Below are 17,166 nucleotides of genomic sequence, written 5' to 3'. Positions count from 1 at the left end.
TGAAACCATTATTTTAGGCCGCTTTCTGAGAGGAATTCTAAGCAATCATAAATTTAATTCTTCACACAATTCAAGTTGAGAACAAAGAGCGTAGAGTATCCCGTTCCTCGTGTCCTCATTCCTCCCGTGCAGGCGGCTGCTTCTGAGTGTGCTGACACAGATTTTCCGTCTTCTCTTCTGTACTCTCGTCAAGACTCGAGCATGCTGGTGAAATAACGAGATGGAAAAAATGATCTCCTCGCTTGTACAACTTTTTTTGTTGTTGTTGTGCCAGAATACATAAAACAGAGGAACCAGTAGTTACTTATCACACATGAAAGAGACTATTTAGGAGTTGCACTGACAACAACGTCAGACTATTCATTCACACTTAACCACATACGATGCCTTGCTTAAAATTTGCAAATTGGACTGTCAAAGGATTGAGGCCACCAGTGCATTGTCGAGCCTGCTTTGTCCACTAGAGGGCGATGGTCACCCATAATTAATCTGCAACACTGCATCTTTGAAAGGAGACAGTGTGTTTTCACGTATGAAGTCGTAATTAGTTTAAAACATTGCGTCCAAAAACATCTCTGTGAGGGCCAAAATTCCTCAACCATCAAGAAATATCGGGAAGTTACATCAGTGGTTTTCAAACTGGGGTGTGCGGGGTTCCACGTCTCATTGTCGGTCCGCAAAATAATTACCAATAAATTAATTAAGTGGAATATTATAAAAAGTGCATTCCTACATATGGGGGCCAGCATACCAATACAACAAAAATAAGCTAGTTCCAATTGCCTACCATTGCTTTGGGCCAATTAAAATCACTGACATGACTATGACATAATTACATATATCGACTTTTCAACTAGACAAAATCTGAATAATTAAACTGTTTTAAAAAAGTGAATTCATCCTTATGTCTTATTTTATGAAAATAGGAAACTTAAATTCATAAGGTATTTAGCAGTAGTGTACACCCGCTGTTACAATTATGAGAGGGTCCATGGAAAAATGTCCCCCCTCTAAGAGGTCTATGGACCTAAAAGTTAATTTACACCTCACATTTATGGTTTTTCCTATAATGAAGGGGCGATCCTGTCCAAAGTAAGTCAGCCACCACCAATGTCCCGGCAATATATCAAAAGCTATAAGTGTTAGCCAATGGTGAGCCGTACGTCTAGCAAAACACAGTGCAGGTTGTTTAAAGATCCCGTTATGTGTTTTTCTTGATTTGTTTCGCAAAGTGCAAAGACAGAACAATTTAGTACTGAATTGTTGCGATATAGCGTTAAACCTTTTTCACCCTCTGGTTGTCCAGATTTTTGGGGCATGGCTAAAACAGGGCTCAGTGACGCATTTGAGCCCTTGGCATGAGTTGGCTCTCCCTCCCATTCTGTGTCCACCCATCACCGGCTAGCCGTCACAATTGCGAGTTACTAAGTCACTTAACATTAGGGCCTACCGTGTGCAGTTAGCATCTAGCCATGCCTACAACTCCCCAAAAAATGCATCTTCCCTGAGGTGATGGCGAGTTGGACAGCTCCATTGTGAATTGGCATGCTAGAAGCTAGTAGCGTGCTAGTGACTAGCTAGCAGCTAGTCACAAATCGTGGGCCGGCATTAAGTCAGTCCAATACTCCACATGCCTGCTCCATGCGGCGTGCGCAGATTCACATGGCAGTGACACTTAAGGGAAAGTTAACTCTTTATTATGTTTGTTAGAGCGCGAGCTAATTAGCTAGCGAGCGAATTAGCTAGCGAACTAACCAGCTAGCGAGCTAACGAGCTCACTAGACCGCAGCGGTTTCGCCCAATAAGTCACTGCCTTACTTCAATTGCGTTGTGTGTGTGGCTCCCCACATAACAGAGGCACTCAAGGGGAAGTTAACTGTTTATTACGTTTGCTAGCCTGCCAAACTGAGCTAACAAGCCAACATGGTCGCTAGACCACGTTAGGGTCATCTAATAGGTCACTGCCTCACTTGGAGTTGTTGTGTGTGGACCACCACGCAACAGAGGCAGAAAGTTACCTGTTTATTACAAACGCTAGTCGGCGAGCTAGAAAGCTAACGAGTTAGTGAGCTGCCCGACCGCGCAAATATGCTACCGCCTCGCTCTATGTCACTATAAAGTAGTATTTTCCATCGTGTGTCTCTTTTAAGCCTAACAAATAAACTATTGTCTTTTAGCGCAGCCATCGAGTCAACCAAGGGGCATTAGGTCCACGCTAAACCGAGACTGGAGCCCCTTTCACATCACCTGACCCCTTCACCCTTTTTCCCAGCCAGCTAGCTCCACCTAAAATACCAACACTTGTCCCGAGTCGCCAGCTCCTTCAGAGAGGGGCCTCACCGCGCCGGAGAGTGTGAGGTGACCTGCCAGTCAAACACATTGTACATTGGATTAACACTGCCCCCTAAAGCCTCTCCACCACCCTGTGTGGCGTGGAAAGTGGAGGGCTCCACTTTCCCAGAGAACTGAACTATGTCTACGGGCGTAATGTTTGCGCTGGGAAGTCTTGTGTCCGAGCATTTGGTCTGCACGTTCTTTTCATGTGTGTGAACTACTTCCTCCATGAATTTGGCCGCATGGTGTCCTCTTGCAAGCCCCCCCTTTGCTTCCTCCCCCGTCCCACCCCCCAAGTGAGGGGGAATTCTGTAGCATGTGTCGACGCTTCTCAGGGAGCTTTCCGTCAAAATAAAGCCCGGGCACGCCTTCACCTCGTAGCTCTTTCCTCCAACTCACTTTCTCCATGTGGCATTTTTCCTTTATGACTGATAATTGTGAACACAGTCTATTATAAAGACAAAGCCATAAGGATAACAACTCAAAAGTCTGTTTGTGGTGTGTGTGTGTGTGTGTGTGTGTGTGTGTTTGTGTGTGTGAAAGGAAGACAGAGAAAGGCCTTTTGTTTTGCGAAGTGAAAGAGGGGGATGGCGGTGGGTGAGAGTACATATTATAGTAAGAAAATGGTTGCTTCTGCATTTGTGGTGAGGGAGGAGGGAATAAGATTGCCCAACAACAAGGCAACCATTGCAGTTTTGGCCAGTACTGCGTGTTTAAAGTCACTTTATTGAGTCTGAAAGTTAAATGGGAAGATGCGGGGTAGGGAAAAAGTTAGGAGGATTAGCACGAGTGTCTTGCAGTCTACCAAGAGTAATCCGGGGGGTTTTAGTGGCTTAGGAAGACTGTTTATCTTGGTAACACACATCCAGCAGTTGGTTAAAGTTGCTGGAAATGTGGAGACAGAGCGGACGTAAAAACAAGAGTGTCAGCTGTGTGAATGAATGTATGCGAATGATTGGAAGGAAGTAATTTGGAAATCAAGCAGCAATAAACGAGCGTTCACGCTTCTGTCTTGGTGGCGAATAAATGATTTGCTCATCATACTTTGAGGCCGTGCGCTGCCATGTGCGAAGGTGTTGGCAAAGAAAAAATGAATGTAAAGGATACAGCTTCCAATTGAAGCTCATTTGGGCGAATTCCCTAGTAGGACTGAGTCGTAGTTACGAATAGAGAATTCGTCCAAAAATGGCTGATTAAAACCAAAACGGCGACATTCCTGTGCAATTTTGGTCATGGGCCCTTGAGACGTTTTTGTGTGTCTTGTCACAATAGACATGTGCACCAAATTTCGAGTTGATTCATAAAACTGGTGTTGTGGGTTAGGGCCCTTTTTCATGGAATTTGTCTCGCCAAATGGTTGCGGTAAACCAAAATGACTGCCTTCCTTTTCAATTTCAGGTATGCCTATGGGTCCTTCAGACTTTTTCGTGCATCCTGTCACAATAAACACATCCACAAAATTTTAATGTGAAATGGTCAAACTGCTGCTGCGTGCTAGGTTTTTTTTTCCATGGAATTCACCCCCCCCAAAATAGCTGCCTTAAACCCAAATGACCAACTTCCTGTTCCATTTCAGGCATGGGTCCTGGCGACCTTTTCATGTGTCTTATCATGATGGACACGGCCACGAAATCCCTCATTTGCAATGAGAACAAAAAGCTATTTCCTCACGCTTACATGCAGTCGGCTTCCCGTCCTCTGCGCCCTGCAGGAAGTCATAAAGACAGAAAGACTTCCTGTAACGTTGCCACCATGGAGTGAGCAGGGCAGACTGTGGGGTAGACCGCTGATGTAACGAGCCATAAAAACAGCACTCTTGGCCATTCAGAGACCAACAGACAACTGAGAACGAAAGATTCATGCCTGCTGTGGTCCACACTTGTCACTCCAGGGCACAGGTCCCAAAATTGGTTTAACTGCAAGACACCTCTTGGTTATGGTTACCCTTAGGTGGCCACTTACGATGTGAAAGCACATAATCAGGTTTAAATACATACCAGTGTTTTAAGGCCATGGTTTGGTTCACATTCGGTTCAGTTAAAGAACAAAACCTCATTTGGTATAAACATTAGCAGATTTAATGAGATTTAGAAGAAACATCTTAAATCTTTTCTTTTTACAAAGCTGTACAATTTCTCTACTTGAGGCAGATGAATAATATAAATATTAGTGCTGTCAAGCGATGACATTTTTAAAAACGAATTAATCGCAAAACGTTCCGCGATTAATCGCGATTAATCGGATTTTTCAACTACAATTTTTTTACGAAGCTTGGAACCGATATTTACTTGAGTAAAATCTTGGAATTAATGTGGGGAAAAAAAGTATATTTCGATATTACTTTCTTTGACCCTTGTATATTATCATTTTCCTGTAAAATACAACAGTTGAACAAATACACCAAAGACGTGCAACTAAGAAAATATTTGAATTTGGCTTTGCAAAGTGCGCAAATTATTTTGGATTTCTCCAATGAGCCGTCGAGCAACTTTTTAAAGTCAATCTACGTCAAAGTTCGTCTTTGCGGCTGTGACTCTCCTCCAAGTTTGGCTGCACAGTGAGCAGAGGTCAGCTGCTACAGGAAGTAAATAAAACAGAGTTCATTTTTTTTTAGTGCATTATAAAATTTTAATTAATCTCCATGGTTAAAGCTTTAACTTTGACAGCCCTAACGAATATAAATAAATAAATTGCTGGGCAGGGGTAGCTGAGCTGCGGCTAGACAGATTTTTGACGGTGAAGCGCTGTGTATGGTCGATTTTTTCAAAAGTAAATATTACCATTAAGGACGACTGTTGTTTTCAAAAATTTGTTGACAGTCTCAATCCATTAAGGCGCACTATGATGAGGTCGGTGTGCGAGAACCCCTTTAAAATGCAAGCAGGCATTTAAAATTTTAGAACTTGTCCTTGTTTTGAGCATGTGCGGCTCTTGCATAATATTATAGTGCAGAACTGTTGAATTATATAATCTGAAGATGAAGCAATGTGGCATTCACCCCTAAAAACATTAAAAAGGTTGAAGCGGCAGTTTGCATGTGGGTTTGAACAGTCCTTCTGTTCCACCAATATTAGCATTATCACAGAGCAAATATGCCGAGCTCTGTTTAATAACTCTGCAGAGTACGCACCCAAATCCAGACACGATCCACCTGCTGGCCCGCATCCAGCGTCCTTGGTCCTCTGAACTCTGCGGCCTCGTGCCCGGGGGCCTTCCGTCCAACAGCTTGGCCTTATCTCCTCCTTCCTTGGAGGCAGGACGAGCGCGTCGCCACGACAACAGCGCGGCAGCTGAGCCCATTTGCCGACCGCCGCTTTCTCTCCGTCCTGACATCACTGCGAATCTGGAATGCAGCTAACATTTGCCTTGACAACAATGATGCGGTGTCAAGATGAGGCATGACATTTAGTCTTCTTAGCGAAGCGCAACGCCAGCAGTTTTTCTTCTTTTTAGGTAAACTGCCTTCTCAGTAGTTTGTCTTCTTTTGAGGGAACCACAACTTCCGACAGTGTGTGTTCTGTTTCGGAGAATGCAACATCAATAAGAGGTTTGTCTTCTATTTCAGAAAGTGCAACAGGACCAATAGTTGGTGCAATGCAGCCGCAGCCTTTCCAACAATGAGGTGTAACATTCAAGTGCAACAAGTCTGCTTTTTTTTTTTTTTTGTTCATGTCACATCATCCACAGGTGCAGGCAGATTTCTCATTGCTATTCATTTCCACAGTCGGTGAACAATCACTACCTGTTCAGGTCAGGTTACTTTGCCATCTGTGGGTGAGCCGCTGACAGGCAGCTAATTGAACATTTGGTGAGTGAGACGAGAGGGAGGGCTGTCGACTAGCGTGCATGTCAATGTCTTATCTTTGGGCACCAATCACAAGTGCATTAGACAAGCAACCATCCATTTTCTATTGTAGTTGCACTTAATTAGTGTTGCAGATGAAGGTTGGGGCTGGGGGTCACCAACCTTTTTGAAACAGGGCTGAGGGAAAAACTCCTTTGGAAGAACCCTCAAATTTAGAACAGACACTGTAGGGAGACCATCTGAGCCTGGAGGCTACCCATGTGGTCCGGGGGGGTGGGGGGGTTTTCTTGTCAGTTTTCTTTTCCATCTATGAAGTTCAGGAGTCATATAATAATCAGATCCGGGCAGCTTTTCCGTCCTCGCGAATGTTCTTACTGTTATACTGTCTTCAAAATCTAAACATAATGTGGGCTGGTCTCCTCCCTGGCTGGCCCTGCCTATGGGGCTGATCTTCACCAGCTGGTCCCGCGCTCAATTCAGCGCACGCTGACTCTGACACTGATTATGCGATGTGTAATTCCCATTTTGGTTTTTGGTTAACCTGTTGGCTAATATAAAGCCATTCATATAGATTTAGATCCTTCAACGTGTTTGCACTCTCAAGATCAGGAGCCTGCGTAACACCCACGCCAGCTAATTCCGCCTCGGAGCACTCCCAAAAAGCAGCAGCCCAGTTTCGCAAAACAAAAGACACCATGAGTCCATCTGTTGTATGACTGGATTCTTTTAGTTGAGGTTTTTTTTTTATGTTTGTTTTGTTTCTCAAGCAACAAATCAATGGCAACACTCACACATTATTCCCATTCAGTAACATCCCACATACAAGAGAACATTTTGACTTCATTTTGACGTCACTACTAAACACAAATGAAGTGTATTTGAAGAAACAAGCAATGACCATCGAGTGGGCAGGATTGTCGAGGGCAGTTTGAACAAATCCCGGTGCGTTCCTAATTGAAGGATGGTAATGCTTTGGCCCTTACTTTTTAAAGCAGGGGTGGGCAAATGTTCATTGTCGAGGGTCACGTTTGGTTTTTAAAATGGATACAACAATGGGGGCTCAGCTCCTCTCTCAGATTCTCTGTACAGCAGTTTGTGTTCAGATATCAGTTGCTAACAGGGGAAAAACACCGCCACTGCTAATAGTTAGCCCTATGGTGTTTTCCATTTATCTTAGCATTAAGCTAGTGTTTGCCATGTACTGTCATGGCAAAATGAATGGAACACATTGTTTGTAATCTTGGCCACACTTTGCTCACCCCTGATTTAGAGACATCGAAAACATTTCGTGTGTTTGCCTGTTGGGTCTGTGTGGAACTACTTTGGTAGCTGCTAATATGAGGACAATTACAAAAAGCAGATCCAAATCTGCTCCCAATCAAAAGCAGTTTAGAAACTTTGCAGATGCGCACACAAACATATGAAGTCAGTTTACAACAATGATGATGACGTTGATGCATGGTGGCTGTGATTGTGCCATGGACACTCCCTTCATGCTTTTCTCAGCTGGTCAAAGCGAAATCTAGATTAAAAGGTCAAGTCTTCACAACAACAGCTTTATCTCAAGAGTGTCACAATAACGGTGAGGCGAGATAGGGGCCAGTTCTTCCACTTGCTTGCAAACGGATAAAAGTCGGTGTTGCGTTTAAGAAAAAGCAATGCATCCAAAAGTTGAACAGTGTAGACTGCGTCTTGAGGAGAAATCTCTAATGTTGAATTTCGCCTCATCAGAGTCACGGCCAACCATAAAGTCCCCTGATAGATCCGTTTCACACCAAACAAATGACTTATATACATCCAAAAGATATCATGTACAGAAAAAATAGACATGGTACAGGACAAGGACGACCCGTGTGATGGGTCAAATAAGACAAAACAGACAGGCACTTAAGTGCGGATGCGCCTATTAACATATGAGGTTGGAGAAAAGTTCCTAAAAGCTAGCAGGTTAGCATTAGCGTGGTCGGCAAAACGTTTTTCGCAGAACCACCAGTAATGCAATGTTAATTGTCCTGAGAGGGAAAAAGATTGAGTGAAGCACGGTCGGACAACTGCGAGGTGCCGCATAGGTCAAAAACAACATTTGCCTCTCACACAACCCCCCCCCCCCAACAAAAAAAAAAAATCATAAACACCAAAAAACCTCTCACGCTCACCAAAAAAATCTCCTAAACTTACCAAAAAAAACTTTTCACACATCAAAAGACCTCTCACACGGGTGAAAAAAAAAACACACACACAAAAACTTTCACACCTACCCATACATTTTGAAAAAAAACTTTACAGAAAAAAAAAAAAAACCCTTTCATCCTCACTCAATTGCAACTACAATAAAAACTTCACACCACACCAAAATGCCTCTCACACATACCAAAATAACTCTCAATCTCACCCATAAACGTCTGTGTCTGTTCGTGAGGGAGTTTTTTCCCCCCTTTTTTTGAGGGACAATTTTTCGGGTGAGTGTTTTTCCATGCATGAGGTTTTTTTTTTTTAGTGTGAGAGTTTTTGGGATAAGAATTTTTGGGGGGTGGGCGTGAGAGGTCTTTTGATGTGCATGAGAGGAGCTTAGTTTTTTGTGTGTGAGGTAAACGTTATTTTTGGCCTATAAGCAACTCATCCTGAGCTGTGTGCTCTGCTACGGCATTTTTTTGCTACTTGTTTCCACATCCGGTTTTGGAAATACTCGCGGTGTATGGCTCTTATTTCATGGCAAAAAAAAAAAATCTGAAAAGCGAAAACATTTGAGGAGAAAAATAAACGCTGAAATGTGTTGCTGGACTTCATATTCATTCAGCACAAGATTGTTTGCGGTGCTAGCCACTGTTATTAAGGACTTACAAAAAGCCAAAAAGGTTCAATCACACATAGGAACAATGTCTAATATACAAAATAGGCACTTTTTTTCTGTAAAGAATTTCTTATCCATACACTTAATCGTACTCTTCAAAATTGAGTTGCTCTTTTTGTGAGAGAACCTTAATTCCTTTTTTTAAAATTTTTTTTATAAACACTTTTTTCAAACACTTGGCTCCCACTCACGGAATGAAAGCAATTTTTTGAGAACATCACTTGGCACGCATACCCCTTTGCTTTGCGCAACAGAAAAAACAAAAAAAGCAGTTTCTCTCCAGGGACACGTCCGTTCCCCACCAAAAAAAGGGAGCAAGCGGAGATTTGAGGGCAACCAAATTGTTCTTCCACGGACGACGTCTCTGCCATTAGCACTCTGCAAAAAGACAGAAAAGTGTTTGGTTAGTACAGTTAAAAAAAATATACAAAATAAAATACAGTAAAACCCGCTCCATTGCATGTTCAAGTTTCACTGTCCCGCTGTTTTGCTGATTTTTTTTTGCACCGTCAATAACACGATATTGGTGGAATTCGTGTTTGTATTGGATTTCCACTGTCCACCACTAGATGGAGGCACACTTGTTTAGTTTGAGACATTGTGAATGTGAAAGAAGAAGAACGAAGCAGGAACTATTTCAGCACAGCTTAGTTTTTGTTGAAAGTCATCCTGCTTTTTACGCCTACAGAAAGCTGTAGATAATTCATGAAGGACATTTTAGTGCATAATTATTGATGTATATTGTGAGATGATCAATTTGTTAGTTTGTAAAAAAACAAACAATATTTGTTTATCGCAAACACACCAGTACACTGTACAATATCGTAATGTTTTCCATTGCGCTCTCTCTCTCTTTATACATTATGTGTTTGTGTTTAAAAGTATTTAAAAACCTTAAAAAACTGCATTAATTCATTTAATTTTTTGGTGCAGTGCATTTTGATTGTATTATTTAAGTTCATGTTTTAATTTTCCTAACTGAACTACTGGATTCTAATTTTGGTCATAATCGCCATACTTAGTATTTTTTTTTAAAGTGGTTTGCTTAAAGAAGGTTGATAACCACTGGGTTAGAAGAATAACACCGATACGAAGGAATGAATAAATACCCTCACTTGTATATACAGTGCTTCTTGCATATCAGGAAAATGATATTAAATAAATACTAAAATATCTCATCTAGGAGGACACTGTGACCCGAAACTACGTAAAGAGTGGCGGTAAACATTGCGAGCAAACAGACAGAGGGAGAAAAAAAAAAGTATAAAGGAAAGAGCGAAGGCACCTGACGCTTGTTTGTTTTAACAATCAGGTCATCGCTGCTGCCAATGAGTGCATACGCTCTAAGACGAGCAGTCACATTAATGCTGCTGTGCACCCAAAAAAAATTCTGCAGACAGTAATCCTCCCCTCCAAACTGAGCTCGCCAAATACATCAATAATCATGCCTCAAGACGCACATTATAAAATGAATCATCAGTGGTCGCTTTCTGTTGGCATAAAAAGCAGGATTGAAGGGAACTGACATTCAATAATCTTGAGCAAAAGCTAAGGTGATCTGAAATACTGTACTTCCTGTTCTCATTTTCTTTGACCAAATACAGTGTCATCCTAAATGGTGGGCCGCCATCTAGTGGTCGACAGTGAAATTACACTACTGAAACTTTTTATATTTGATGATCCTATCGAGTCATCGGATGGATTTTAGCACATTGTTCGACTGCAGTATCAACTTCCCACCAATAGGGGGCGCTAATAAAATGTGAAACGGACATGAGTAGGTTGAATACAGTACAAAGGAGTTAAGTGTTTACTGGGAATGTCTGTGGGAATGCGGAACGTGGTGCCAGCGATGCTTCGGGGCAAATATTTTGTGTCGACATACTTTTGTGGTGTCGACATAGTCGATTTTTTTCCCCTCTTCATACTAATAACTGATGTTGGTTGAAATCCTAATGCTGTAAAATATCTAATTACACAGTGTCTGTATGTGCCCCAAAATGGTCGTGAACAAGCTGAACCGGTAGTAAGAAAAAAAAGACCAACCAATATTCCGAATATTTCTACATGTCAACAAAGCGGAGCATGAAAAAGACGAGTGGAAGCGCTCCTCTCCCTTCAATGACTCATGTAATAAGTAGCCACGCCGCCAGGAGCCAAAACAACAAACGAAAAAGCGTCCCGGTCGCTACCATTTCCCGGCACTGCTCGAATCCTCTAATTGTGGTTCCATATTGACGCCCCTCCCTCTCTGCCGGTTGGTCTTCCTCCTGATGCAGCGAGCTATATTTAGACCCCCTCCTCCCTTCTGGCACAAACGCAGCCATGACGGCCTAAAACACGGCTCGGCTCCCACATTTTAGCCACCCCCCCCCCCGCGCCAAAACGACGGGCCGCTCCAGTGCGTTGGCAATGACACACACATGCACATGAGACATAGACACAGACACTATATTTAGTCTCATAATGATGAGCCTTCTTCAATGGCAGACATGTTCAATTATACAGGGGAAGACTGCGACTTGAATTGGTCCGCTGCCTGAGGTTGATACACAGACTCCTCACACTCGCTAACCCCTCTGTCAAATAAAAATTAAACTGATATCCTTCACTTCCTTCAACTAGAATACTTTTCCGTAGGTACAGGCAAGTACCGATACCAGGTATCAAGGTCCGGCCTAAATTCAAGGTATCGGATACTTGATGCATGGGCGAATCATCGTGTGCAATTAACATTATCTGTGGTCGAGTGTGACTTGAATTTTGATTGGGTCTTTTCGAAAAATACATTTTTGCATAAAAACTTTAAAATTCAACAAACACATGTTGACATAAAGAGGTTACAGGGAGCATTATCAGCCTGTTTCCAGAAAATGCTCCTGGCTTGTTTCTGTGTGTTGTAATTCAGACAGTCTGGCTCGATGGGTTCACAGTATGTCTCAATCGTCTTGAAAATTGAAAGTCTCCCATTTTTTTTTGCTGTTCTAAATCCAGTGGGTCAGTCTGTCATTGCTTCTTCTTCAAGCTGTGCGACCAAAGAGGCTTCATCTGGTCAGCAAATTTATGTGCAACAGTGTCTATCTTTGTATGTGTTGCTGCTCCGTATGTGTTCCAGTATCAGTTGTTAAAAGGTTTATAATTATTGTGGCATCTATGCTAATTTCCATGAGCCTGTCTATGGTGTTTTGCATTACATGTTAGCATTAAGCAAGCATACTTTGTAAAGCGTAATCATAAGGTTTGGTTAAGAATTTTGGTGTTTAGGTACATTTTTACATTACATATACATTTAATTCTCTTTTGAGTCAGTTTTAAAGTAAACTTCAACTGGTAGTGGGTCCGGGCTGTATCACAGATTTTAAACTATCATTTCAATTTTTTATAGTAGAGTATACAGGCAAGCAATTCCAGATTGAGAGTTGCACCCCTTCAGCGTATTTCCGCGTTCTGTCACAACATGACGGGCAGCTCTATGTATTTGTCACTCGAAGTTGAAGTTTACTGTAAAACTGAAAGAAAACAAAGCAAAATTAAACATTTTTCATCTAAAAAAACCCCACCAATGTCATCAACCAAAACATTTTGTCTAATAAAAGTCTGATAGCTTAATGCTAACATGCTGTACAATGGCCAAGATGGGCTAACGTAAACAGATAGATGCTCATATTTTCTGCAAGGCTGACACATGAAACGTGATAATAAAACATTCTATTTTAAAACACCAAAATAATCAACCTATGTAATTTCATCTCATGAAAGTCTACTATTTTAATGCAAACACCGAATGCTAATCGCCCAAAATGGGCTAACGTGAATTAGCTCATTTACATCTATCCATGTTAATGTTTGCAGTGAGGCTGAAAAAGAAAACAAAAAGAATCAAACATATTTGTACATGTCAACATATTCAACAAAATTAATAAAATTTTGTATAGCCAACTTCAGACAGCTTAAAGCTAACATTTGAACGTGAAACCAGACAGATGGGCTAACGGAAAATAGCATAGATGCTGTGGTATTTATGAAACTTTAAATAACTGCTACTTAAGTAGGGAGCAGCAACACATACAAGCATACAACATTAGCCACAAGCATATACAGCATTTTCTATTACTGGAGTTTAGTGGTGTTGACGTAAAGCTCGTGACAAAAGCTTAGATTACGAGGGGGCTGTGAATTTGGCACATGTGCTCTTCAAAGTTATTTTCCAAACATTACACTGCGCGCAGCTGGCGGGAGCAAAGGGCTCGGAAAAACGAGCCCGGCGTGCACTTTCACCCTGGCGTCGTCAATCACTTTTCAAGCAACGCCGACAGTTACGTAACAAAGCTATATGGCACAGACTGTACAAGCAGGTCTGGGTGTGTGTAGCGCACGAGACAGGCGTGCGCGTGGCAAAAAAAAAAAAAAAAAAAAGAAAAACTGGGTGTGCCGTGTATATAGGGTGACAAATGGCACTGTGTTTAAATTTTGCAGTTTGAAAGACTGAGAATTGAAAGTGCTCACGTCACTGCATATTTCACAGAGTGGGCATTTTGGGAGCTGGAATGTGTGGGGAAAGGAAGTCAGTGTGCCAGTGCTGAGTGGGGAGAACACGCGAGGGAAAAAAGCATTTTGAGGGCTCGTGGGGGTTGGGGAACGTTATGTTATTCTACGGGGTATGGCCTTTTAAATAAAATTCTCTCGGTCTGTCACTTCGCAACAAGCGGCAGTCACTCTCTGATGAAGTTTCGACAATGACACGTGTATTTAAAACAACTACACAGCATGTGTAAGCTACATGCTAACATACAATGGGAACCACCATAGCGCACAGGCTAACAATTAGCATTGATGTGGCAGCAGCACATCTAGACCGATAATACAATACTCACATTAGAGGCGTCCAAATTCATTGATTAATCAACAACTAATTGATCATCAAATTAATCAACAACTATTTTCATAATCAAGTAAGCATTTAGAGCTATTGATTAACTTGTCCAAATCCTCTGATTTCAGCCTCTCCACAGCAAATATTTTGATTTCTGTAGTCTTTCCTGAAAGCAACTGATTACACCGGCCAACAGCAAATTTTAATCAAAAATGAATTTGATGTGATTCCCAAACATATTTCTGATGTTGATGTCTAGACTTTTTTTCCCCAGCACATCAGATTTTTGAGATATTTTCATTTTTTGTTTTTATGTTTAACTAGGGCAGATACAAAAAAACAAAAAAAAAAAACAAGAAATGTTTACTTGCATCTATGATTAAGAAAAACAATAGTAAAAATGTGTTTGAATTAAAATAAAAGCATTTGCAAACATTTGCTTTTACTTTTGACAGACCAGGTACCTGAATCAGTTTTAAAAAGATAGTTGACTACAACATCAATTCCCCTTGTTTGATATTGCTTAATTGTTGTTTAGTTGTTTCACTAAACAATACCAAATAAACAACAGTAATTGGCAAATAAACATAAATCGGCAAAAAAATGCTTTTGTAATACACTTAAAAGTAAAATAAAATGTCGTCGATGAAATGATGCAATAATCGCTAGAATAATCGATTCTAAAAATATTGGACAGTCACAGCCCTGACTGACATGCATTTATTCTTTATCCTCTACGAAGAAAAACGACTACAACTGCCGTACTGAGAATGAGAGAGGAGCCAAATCCATATTTTTTTAATTCTATTTAATTAGTTTATCAACTGTGTGTTTTATAAAGTAAAGCCATATTGTCTGTGCTTTGAACTTCAGAAGCCACCCCCCAAAAATGATCCTGCCAAGACAATGATCTCCCCGTGGTACAGCACACCTATTGAAAATATGTCACGCTGAAATAACACGACGCCTCCCCACAATCGCGGCACCGAATCTCGCCATCAGGACGAGAACCTGAAAATCGGCACGTGTTAGCGCTGCGCGCGCAGGGGGGACGTGGGTGTGGTGGGTGGGGGGGTGGCTGCACAAAATAGCATGTTCTTGTGCAACATGTACTCAAATGTGACAGGGGACATCCTGTCCTTGGCCGCTACACACATGAAGCAACAGCTAACACCGCCGAAGGATTTAGACTATCTCATTTAATCTTTCTCGCTTGCTCTCTGTCTGTTGCCCACACGCACCGCACATGTACACAAAACTGTACTCACACACACACACACACACACACACACGCACACACGCGCACACACACGCACACACACACACGATCATCCACTCTTAAACCGATCCACTAATTGGGTCAATTTGACCCACTTTCTTGCGTCGTTTGTGCAGAAAACCCAAAAATTGTTTTGTACAAAACAATCCCAAAAATTGGACTATTTTGTACAAAACAATGCAAGAAAGTGGGTCAAATTGACCCAATTAGTGGATCGGTCCATTTTTGAGCCAAAATTGTGTTATTTTTAACCCAACTATTTTTAGTGTGCTCTCACACATACTGTACACGCACACACAGTCATACTCAGTCATATGCTCTCACACGCAGTTATACTGGTTCTGTCTCTTTCTGTCTCACACATACGCACACACAAACTCTCATATGCTTGTGTGTACTCACACATTTGTCTCAAACACAAACAAACTCTCTCCCATAAATATACACGCGCACACACACACACACACACTCGTGTACACACATATTGTCCCAAACACAATCACACTTTCTCTCACACTCACATACACAACTCTCACCTGGGCTTATGAAAAAAAAAAACTATTAATCACAATTATTTTGGTAATAATTGAAATCACGATTATTCAAACGATCATTTATTTTTTGGTACACAAGAAAATGTTTAAACGTAAAAAACATAAAGACAAATAAATATAAGTAAATTCCTTTTGGACCAAACAAAATGTATAAAGTTAGTTATTACAAAATAAAAAAATGTGCAAAAAAATGTATAAATTCAAGTATGATTTCCTTGTGTAAACATTGCGTTGGATATAAATGCATACTAATCGTTTTACACACGATGATGCCAATTTTGTAATCGTGGAGTGTAATCGTAATCGAATTTCTATTAATTGCATAGCCCTAACTTTCACTCAGTCACACAGTCATAGTTCCTTTTACATGCGCGCACACATACACACACAAACACACACACCTGCACACTCACACAAGCATTCTCTCACACAATCACACCTTTTTTCCCCTCACTGGCACACAGCGCAAAACTCTCACAACTGCACATTAAAAGTCGTGTGACACACTCTCTCACACAGTCACATTCTGACACGCGTGTGTGCTCTCAACCGCACTCTCACTTAAACAGTTATAGTCTCACCCTCTCACACACAAACACACAACAGTCCCTCCCAGTCTGACGCTTACGCACTCTCACACACTCAGTTTTTCACGCATGCTCACAGCCACACCATCACACACATGCGCACAAACGTGTTGGCAGTGTGAGGCAAAAGTGCGAAGACAAACAGGTGAGCTCTTCGATTCAGAGAAAAGCCTCTCTCAGAAACTCGCCCGGTCCCTGCGTATGAGATCCAAACAGTATGCACGGACATCTTCTTTCGCTTGTCCACTACTTGTGATGTCAAATTGACTGACTTTCTTGTCCTGCCTACAGCTAGTTGGGCGCCTGTCAAAAGTGAAGCCGGATATGTGCACACACGAGACATGCAAATTTCGTGGAACAAAGAAACGGGCGCTCACCAGCAGGCCGTCAATGGGCCTCAAGCTTTTAGGAAATGAGCGCGCGTGGGTTGCGGCGGGCTTAGGTCATAGCCGTACACGACCAGACGTGAAACAGACACTAATAACACATGAAGCCTCTCTCTAATTGATCACATGTGCAGCATTGGGTGGGCGACATCAGCGCGATGACGCAAGCCGCCGCGTTGAGGCTACACGCGTGCGCGCTCTGGACAAGATGCGATTGTTCCTATGCACAATCTAGCGCCCCCCACAAGAACAAAAGTGTCACCGCCTGGCACGCGCGCAGCATGCCCCTTTCAGCCCGAGTGCTTACGAATACAAAGCGTTGTTATCAATGGAGAACGTCGGCACATGGAGCGGCTCGCTCCGCTTTCCCGCTCCTCGACGGAAACGTCGCTAAGGAGGAAGGAAACACTCCATATGCACGCCTCCCTTCGCTTTTCACCAAATTGCAGGCTGCTCTTACTACATTGCCTTGACTGTTCGGATGATGCAATCGACTG

General features: G+C 42.0%; 1 protein-coding gene across 1 annotated transcript in view; it reads right to left on the bottom strand.

The window, feature by feature from the left end:
* Positions 1-6,845: 6,845 nt before the first annotated feature.
* Positions 6,846-17,166, bottom strand: part of LOC147150984 (insulin receptor substrate 1-B) — a 37,735-nt gene continuing 27,414 nt past the window's right edge. The window contains exon 4 of the mRNA XM_086016983.1: positions 6,846-9,368. Coding sequence (XP_085873109.1) covers positions 9,361-9,368 — 8 coding nt within the window. The 3' untranslated portion in view covers positions 6,846-9,360. The remainder of the gene's footprint in view (positions 9,369-17,166) is intronic.

This window comes from Filicampus tigris, chromosome 2, assembly GCF_054856515.1.
Source record: "Filicampus tigris isolate MCC_2025a chromosome 2, RoL_Ftig_1.0, whole genome shotgun sequence".
In the NCBI taxonomy this organism is placed as follows: Eukaryota; Metazoa; Chordata; class Actinopteri; order Syngnathiformes; family Syngnathidae; genus Filicampus; species Filicampus tigris.
This window is presented reverse-complemented; position numbering and strand designations above follow the sequence as displayed.